Below are 9381 nucleotides of genomic sequence, written 5' to 3' on the forward strand. Positions count from 1 at the left end.
TCTGTTAACTATTGATCTGTCCAATGAAAATATACATAAGTGCAGTGCTATGCACAATAATATCTTAGGTAACGTAAAAGTCATGTGACGCAACACATGTCATTCACATCTCACGTGATAAGCATTTTTTTTTTACAATGTGTGATAAGCGTTATGTTAGTCATTTTCAGAATGACTTTTTTTATAAAAAAAAAAGTTGATTTTAATCTTGATTAGTTTTAGTTTTATTATCCACAAAATGACTAATTTTATTTTAATTTTCATAAAATTCAAATTTTAATCATAGTTTTTAACTATTTTATATTATTTTTGGCATTTTTAAAATTTCTAACTTTTTCTTCCTTCAATTTCACTTTCATTTAAATAACATAGCATATTATTATTCAAACCACGTTAAAGATTAGGATAGTCAAAACGTCCAAAAACACATTACTTGACACTCTTTAATATAAAGTTTTTGACTTTAATTTTGAAGTTCTAATTCAACCATTTCTTTAAAATCATGTCAATGGTATTAATGTATTCTCTTAGACTCTCTTACCTATTATATAATTGATCAATAATCACCTTACTTATTTTAACTTTCATTTTCTCTCTTATTTTTTTATACTTTTTATTTAAATAAAATATATAGAGGTACAAAATGTCTCATTCTAATTGATATTAATAGAATATCATAAGCTTTACTTCAGCTTTAAAATATTAATTGACAATGCTATTTAGTATATATGTTCAAATATTTTAATGACTGGAATTAAATAAAATTATAATTATATGAATTAAAAACGTATTTAAATTTATACACTGATAAAATAATGTCATTACATTAGTAATTAAACTGTTGCTTTAGATATTTTTTTTAATCATCTTGTAATTAAACTATCTTGATTTGTACCCAAAAAAAAAAAAAAAAAAAAAAACTATCTTGACCTGTAACCTGATTCAGGTAGAGATGACATGGTTTATAGTTGAAGCTCACAAGATGAACAGGATCCAAGATCTTGGCCCGTACCTCCATATTTGGTGGATCGTTCTAGTCTCCACCAGGAATGCAGATAACCCACGTCGGTTTTCTCCTAAAAAATCTGCTTAAAGGGGGACCATATACATTTTAATATTTGATGTTTGATATAATATAGTTGATGTCTTTCCTTGTTGTCTCCTTTTTGGGAAGAATGTGAATATTGATAAGATAATGCATTTGCCTCTGCCAAAAGACTATAACTTCGATCCGAACAACTCATCAGTCTTATTATTGTATGCTATTTGTTGGAAGGAAATGGGAATTGAAAATGTTATGCTCCCTTCATTTTCTGTTTCTCTTAATAAAAATACACCTGTAATACACTAGCTAGCAGGCTATGTTTAGAACATCATCTTTATTTGCACGTAAAATCGGTTTATTTTATCTTACATAAAGTGCAAGGTATAATGTATATCATTACTTAACAAAGTATACCACAGCTGCTATAGTTGAATTCCTCAAACATAGACTTTCAGTTTTTATTTAAAAAAAAAAAGTATTATTATTAGAATCGGTTAGTACAAGATGTAACATCGCTTCAAGATCAAAGTTTATGTTAAGTATATGTACAAAACCCTAAAAAATAGTCATGACTTCCATGAATTTTGTACGATAATTATAACAAAAGTATTTTTGAAAACATTTAAAACTCACCAAGTCTAACTCACCAAACACGTGGCTCACACCAAATATATTCATTTGACATATTAACAACGTATTTGGGAATGTTTGTTTTGACACAATTAAAAATTTTACTTTCGAATGCACAAAATCACAAAACAAGTATTTATAACTTTGTTTTAATGCTGGTTTGAAGAACTTGAAACGTCACCCTAAACACAAATTAAGTTGTTGCTTTTATTCATAACACAAAATCGTAGCATCTTTTAACTAACACGACCACTCCACCAATCATTATCTTGGAACATTACTAATTGTGCATTTCGATATGAATTAGTAGTTATACTGTTTGAAATATATATTTAATAAAAAGAAAAACAATATATCGATAAGATCTGTGATGTGAGTAATTATATTAATAAATTTTCTCTACTAAATCATGGTTTACATTATAAAAGGAATTTGGAGAGAAGTTCAACTTATGCAAATTCCGACAATAAAGGTCAAAACTAGCGAAATTGAAGAATACATATTCTCAAACTTTTAAAAAAAATAGTCTACAAAAAAAATATATTTTACTCTGGCATGGAGACATAAATTTATATAAGATAAAAGATAGAAAAAATTAAAGTTATTACAAAATTATTAACTGAAAAAAAAAAAACTACATATAATTTTAGTTTGTTTAGAAAAATTTCTCTGTTGACATCTCACAATTTAACATTTATATTTTCATTATTTGATCATTAGAAAATAAACAAACAACAAACAATTCCAACCTTGGATACGACTGCATCTGCTGGGATTAACCGTCGCATATCATAAGGACAAGAGTCCCATTGCATGAAAGATGACATTTATATTTTTCTTTAAAACCTGACTCATACGATCATTAAAAAAAGAAGAAAAAAAAATTCAACATGTAGCGGCGTAAGACATGGGAGTAGATTCTAAATAGTAGCGACCATGAGATTCATGCCCTATTACAAGAATTCAACTTGTACAATGTTTCTATATGACAATAACATGACTGGGTTAATTGATTAAGATTAAATTAAAAAGACAATTAGGGATGGAAAATGACGTTTCAAGTTTCAAGTTTCATGGAGAGGGGAAAACGACCAAATTCTTTGGCAACAACCTTAGATCTATTTGTTAAGGTAACGAGATGGAGAACTCCAAATAAATGTAACACGAGGACCTATGTCATTCTTCCAAGACTGCTTCAAAGATTATGTATCCTATGGACTGGAGGCAAAAGAAATAAAGTATGCGTCCTCCTTACCTTACAAAATGCAGGGTGGTTTGAGATACAGATTAAGGCATTAGCGTAGAAACAAACACTCAGGATTGGATAAATTTACCATGAACACAACTTTTGGTGAATTATCTACTTTTGTGAGGAAAAAACCATAGGGAATAAAGTGCAGAGCCGCATAAATCCATTCCGGGGGAAAAATAAGTTCACCAATAAATGCAATGACATATACAACAATAGTGTCACTGCTTACCATTTCCCAAAAATCAGAAAGTGCAGTAAAAATAAGCACCTTCTGTGTTAGTAGACCTTTTGCTATCATTTACAAATCGACACTACAAGGTCTGTGAATTGTCAGAAATGTGATCCAGGTACTGCTTCACACGAGTTTGATTTATCTCAAATATCAATGGCATGCCCCTCACCTACAAGATAAACCACTCATCATATTTCAGACCTGTGGGAAGTTAAGTACAAAAACTCTGAAGAATTCACATTTCCTGTTGATATAAGTAATAATACAAATAGCATCGTGCAAGTTTGAACACAGCCAAACCCTTTTCCCCGAAAAAAGTAGTGAAATGAAATTCCACGTTCAGTTTATAAATTGAATCATTCACAAACGAAAATAGTACTAAGCGTGTGTTTGCTTCGGATTTTGGACGTGAAAATTCACGTTTACAGGAAGCAAAAAATTCAAGCTTCCACGTAAATTTGATTCTAAACGTGGAGAGAGAAAGAAAACTTACGTTCATGAATCAAAACTAAACACACACTAATACAACAGAGCAGGTATGGAATTAAAATATCATAAACTGTAACAAGTCATTCTTATAATTATAAATAACACCGGCTGTGTTTTTATATCCTATTTAGCATATCTGCCTATCTGGTAAAATTGAAGTAGAAAGTACGAAGAAATCCAGGAATCTACGTACTTAATTCAACTAACAAATAGAAGAAAAAAAAATATTCGCAAGAATATGAACACTGTCCAGCATACATCAAATCCAAAATTAAATTCCGTGAAACCCAAACACTTGCCTACTGCATATAAAAAAAAATAAAGATATTGTACTGCAAAGAGCAGAAACAGGAATGTTACGCATGTTAATAATCTAAGGATCAACGTTATGACATGTTATAGCATCTTCCAATCTTATAAGTTGTAAATGGACTCTGGCACACATACATATCTGATCTACTTGGCATGAAAAGACTATTCTAGCAGCATTATAACAAAAGGATTGCAACAACACATGGGCAAGAACATACAAAGATGCAAACGACAAAACTTAACATATAAGGATAATGATAGACCCGTATTACTGGGCTGAATGCTAAAAGGAAAAGGATGAAAATTGATAAGTCAAACATTAAACTGGTGAACATACGTAGGTGAGGAGGGCAAAATAGAATATAAAGGGAATAATAATTTTGTTCAAAAACATAATCAAATGCTGAGCGCACATGGAATGGGACGAGGGAATTCAACTGGATAAGAAATGATAATATAAGAGAGAAGGATAGGTAGTGTACGGGAGGCATGAATGAAGAGCTATAAGGGAATGGGTTTGAACAAAACGTTGCATCCATGAGCAGAACTTTTATTTTCTGTCTAGCAGGTGCTACTCACCTTATTTTTTATCAGGAAAAAAAGAGAATCATTTCCTATCAGATGATTCACCATGAGGCTTGCGCAAATCAATTAAATTTGAGACCATACCTCAATCAGATAATTGGAATGCAGTTTTTGAGACTGGCCAGTAAGCACTTCTTTGCTATTTACCAAGATTGAGCTCTTGCCAAAGTTTTTGATGTAGAATGATCCATCTTTATCCATCTTTATAATTGCCTACAAGTTAGCACCGGAAAAACATAATACATTGAAGTCAACTTGAATTAGGTAGTGAATACAACACCACACCTAACCGTCTATGCCCAACTTAAAATATCTCAAACTACCAATGAAAAAAATAATAATTCTGCAGTCCTAATATTTGAATTTAGGTCATGTCAACATCACATTATAAGTAGAATGGCCATTACAGCTTTCACTAGATGAAATAGTTTGCCCCTATGATCAGAAGAATAAACCTGATGCATTTAAGCATACATGGATCCTCCATACAGTATCAGATATTATATCTAATCACAATTATTCCTCCGTTAAATTCCTAGCATAGCATTGATTTCTCTTTGAAGCTAAAATTAGGAGAGAAAAACATTTTAGGTTTGCTGAATGTGATCTAAAGCAGCAGTTAGAAAGAGCAAGAGTTATTTTGCTGTTGAAGTATTTCATAAAGCATATTGATGTTATTAGTAAGTATAACTAATTTTATGATATAAACACGGTGTTGCCTAAATTTGAAAATGAGAAATACATTATGCATGTTTTTATCAAAATCTATCAAATGCAGCAAAGGTTGCTGCGGCATTGACATTTAAGTTGAAGTTGGTAAACTTTACTAACCTGACGTCGAGAAATTGCATTGCCTTGCCCTCCTTTACCCAAGTCAATGTCCACAGGAACACCTTCTGTTGCTCGTCCAAGTAAAACCTGCATGATGAATTGAACCGTCATTAAAGAATGAATTATCCAAGGTCTTAAATTTGTTTAAACATTGAAAATATATATATATATATATATATATATATATATATATATATATATATATATATATATATATATATCCCTGTGCAAGGCTATTTACAAAGAACATGTATTCTTATAATTGCAGAATAGGTTTGTCCAACTACTCCTTCCTTGATTGTTTGACTTTCGTCACAAAACTCGCTCAATAATTTACAAGCAGATTGCTGCCTCAAGTCAGGAACAAAATCTGAATAAAGCAACTAAATGTGTATGTGCCCATAGATATAATGCTTGTGAGATTTTTTTTGCAGATGTTATTGAAAAAAAAATATTCAGCTAGGTATGGCTCGATTGTTTGAAAAGGAATCCATGAAAAAATCTCTCAAATGACAAGTTGACCAAATAAGCAGTTTACATGCTCAAATACCTCAGGTTTTTTAATATAATGCTTTGAGTGGCGACCGTATAAAATGGCAAATGCTCCATGTGAATTAATGGCTCTCTGAATACAAGAATGTGCACCCTGTTCCAGCCTCATGATAGCTCTTTTACTTTCAACATGTTGATATCTTGATACTAAATTGTAATTAGAAAACATATTGTTAGGCTATAATAAAAGAAAATAGATAGTGGCAGTAACAATGAAAAATTAATATGCTAACATTGATTTTAGAGTAAATATTACAGTCACAAGAATCAAAGCAATATTCAACGAGTTCCACAAGCATATTAAATGGATATATGATGATCAAGGCAAACATACAAACACATGCATGGAGACACTGGACATATTTGGTAAAATTCCACAGATTCCACATATTTCACAAATGACTTGCAGGATCTGTTGTCACTTCTCGAATGAACAGCAAATCATTGCAAAGAGAATTTGCGCATTGCAACCTCTTGGAATATAAAAATGCCTCACATTTTATCTTTACTTAGCAATTTGTGAAGACATCATGTAAAAATATGGGCAACTATCAGTAAGAATGTAAGATAACTGAGCCCTGAGAGGATGTCAACAGCCCAAGTAACTGAAGCACACTCCCATACCATTTAGTTGGGTCATCACTTTGTTTTCAGTATCTCCATATATCTTCTCCAAAGAAGAAAAAGATAATAAATAAAACAAAGTAACAGCAATTAAAATCCATGGCTGTGTAATACCTTCCTCATTATAAAACAAATCCTGATGATCATCAGGATCCAAGTCCATATCAAGAACCTGTAGTAGGAAAGTATGAGCATGAGAGAAATGGCCACAGGTATGGAAAAGGCAAAGTTAACCATTGACAAAAAGATTGATGCAGTACAACTTACCATTGCCTCTACATCAGAATAAGACGGAAGCTCATCATCACTCTCTATATATTCCTCTTCCTCATCTAATGTTGGAGGATTTACCACCAGCTCTGACTCAAGAACACCAGAGGGTCCCACTTCAGCATGTTGCAACAGGTGATCTTGAAGTGGCAAGGCTAAATCTTGTTCAATTTTCATAATAGAACCATTAGGTTGAGGATGATTTCTGAAGTCATCAGAATTGACAGTAGATTTCTTAATGAAAGAACTGGCCACATGATTGCTTGGATCATTCGCCAAGCCAACGTTGGTAGCTTCCTTTTTATTTGGATGCAGAAGAGCATCTGTTTTGTTCGCAGCATTATTTCCAGAAACAGTAACAGAAATCCTAGACGCTGTGTGTGATGCATGATTAGCAGGCAACTCACATTTTACCTTAGAACCACCAACAGGTCCCGGGAAGCAAGGAGATCCTGTCATCTGAGATGATGCACGAGATTCTACATGGTTTTTCTGTTCAACATGCATCGAAGGTTTACCTCTTTCACTAGCTCTATGCTTAGTAAATCCATAATCTTGAACAGATGATGAAATTGGTTTATTGGATTCTTTAAAAGTTGATTTAGTTGAAGGAGGAAATATGACAGGAGGTACATCAAATGGAAGGAAAACATCATCATTGGATGGAATTTCTTGGTACTCGGCGTTTAATGTACAGGTACTAGGTTCAATAATTAGTTCGGGAAATTGGGAGTCTTTAGCCGAGGCAGAAGATGGCATTTGGAACTCTAATTTGTAAACTACCAGTACACCACTAGAGCTTGATTGTACACCACCAGAGCTTGACCCTGGGTTGTCATCTACTTCTTTTTGGCATGAAACCGACTGATTTATAACATGTTCCTGTGAGGCCATTAACATCTCAATTTCATCCTTTTTAGGTATCTGATCTGGATTAACATCATTTGAAGAAGTTTGTAGGAGTGAACTCAGACCATCATAGTAAGACTTGTCAATCCCTTCTCTTCCATCAACATCCATCAGAAGGAGTTCTTCCTCACTACTAAAGTTGAAGAGAGAATTTGATAGTTCTTCCAAATAAGCCTCCCCACAAGCCATAGTATCATTAAAAACATCACATGTAATATCAGGTTCTTGAATGCTCTCGTCTGTTCTCCAGACTGGCATTTCAGGAAATGGAGATAAATTAAATGATGTTCCACACTCTAACTCAGGTGAATCAAATCCATTGTTTTCATCAAACTCTGAACACATATTTCCAGCGTCATTGTTGATATGATCCAAAGTGGGCAAAGGCACTCTCTCTAAATTATCATCCCCAATCCACCCATCTATAGCCAATTCTTTAGGAACATCGAAATCCTCAACAGCTCCACTCAGAGGCACATTATCTCCAAGAATTTGATGTTCTTCCTTAAGTACAACTCCAGGGCAAAACACACCCGCGGTAACTCCATCAGAAGCAACATTATCATCCATCACATTTTCAGGAAAAGCATACTGAGCAGGATCAAGATTTGAAAAATGATCCAAAGGCCCACCTTCAGGCAAGCAATTTTCAGATAAAGGCTCATTTCCATTCACTGCATAATTACCATTCCCCGGATCAACCAGAAAACTTAAGTCCATGGAAGTTAACACATTATTACGGATTCTTTTGCGCCTGGCGTAATACAAATTGCGAACACTTTCAGACTTTTTCTTAGCAGAAACAGCTTTCTTTTCTTTCGAGTGTCCAAAACTGTAGAACTTCGGTGGGAGAGGCGAAGCCGAAAGCTCAAAATTTGTCATTCGAGCAGAGGCTTCTGCAGAAATGACAGGATCATAGAGGAGAGAATACCATCTATCCTGTATTTCTCTAATACTATATTTTCGAGAAAACTGCACTGCACCTTTCGCAAGTGACTCCAAGGAAGCACCAGCCTGCAAATAAAAACCTAAAGATTAACTTCAACTTGAACACAAATCCTGAACTTGTCTCTAAAACGAAAACCAGAAGAGAAAATAACACAAATATAGATCCGTTCAATATTCAGCATGTGTTTGCGAACAACATTTCTCTTGGGAAATAATAACTTTTTTTTAAAAGCCTAACAAAAAAACAGGAGATTATTATTTCTCTAAAATTACAGTCGCCGCTGCAGTCCATGATACCGTGGACCGATACTGCAACAATAGAAGCGAAAATCGCAGCGACAGAGCATTATTTACGAGTTGAACGAGAGACGAAGTGAATGTGAAAGATTAAGAATAGAAGGCAATGGTGTAGGCGCAAAAGAGGTTTAAATTGAAAGGAGGAAAGAAAAAAGAAGAACCTCAACGGCGTTCTTGAGTAGAAGATCGTCCTCGGGAATCCAAGGGGCTAATGTAGCGAGAGCCCCCATCGCCTCCTTCTCTGTGTCTCAGTCTAAAGTCTCAACCCAAAACCCCCTCAACGCTGTTATGCGTGTCACTCACACTCAATACGAGGGTTTTAGCCTTTTAAGCCGCAACAAACAAAAAACCCCTTCCAACCGCGTTTCTTGCCATCAACCGGGATTTCTTTCCTTCCACCCACGT

At 33.8% G+C, this 9381-nt stretch overlaps 1 protein-coding gene across 2 annotated transcripts; it reads right to left on the reverse strand.

Annotated features, from left to right (window-relative positions):
- Positions 1–2976: 2976 nt before the first annotated feature.
- On the reverse strand, positions 2977–9381 carry EMB1967 (Forkhead-associated (FHA) domain-containing protein). Of its 2 annotated transcripts, XM_020381730.3 has the most exons (7): positions 9138–9371; positions 6820–8745; positions 6667–6724; positions 5927–6075; positions 5377–5463; positions 4630–4758; positions 2977–3328 (listed from the first exon to the last, which is right to left on the reverse strand). In XM_020381730.3, exons 1-7 carry the CDS (start codon positions 9204–9206, stop codon positions 3239–3241), a joined length of 2508 nt encoding a protein of 835 aa, XP_020237319.1. In that variant the 5' UTR covers positions 9207–9371; the 3' UTR covers positions 2977–3238. The 2 variants fall into 2 exon arrangements, 1 of the variants encoding a protein (XP_020237319.1); XR_014433610.1 differs by lacking the exons at positions 2977–3328; positions 4630–4758; positions 6667–6724 and having other exon boundaries at positions 9138–9381.

Source organism: Cajanus cajan, chromosome 4 (assembly GCF_000230855.2).
Source record: "Cajanus cajan strain Asha chromosome 4, NIPB_CcT2T_4, whole genome shotgun sequence".
NCBI classification, from domain to species: domain Eukaryota; kingdom Viridiplantae; phylum Streptophyta; class Magnoliopsida; order Fabales; family Fabaceae; genus Cajanus; species Cajanus cajan.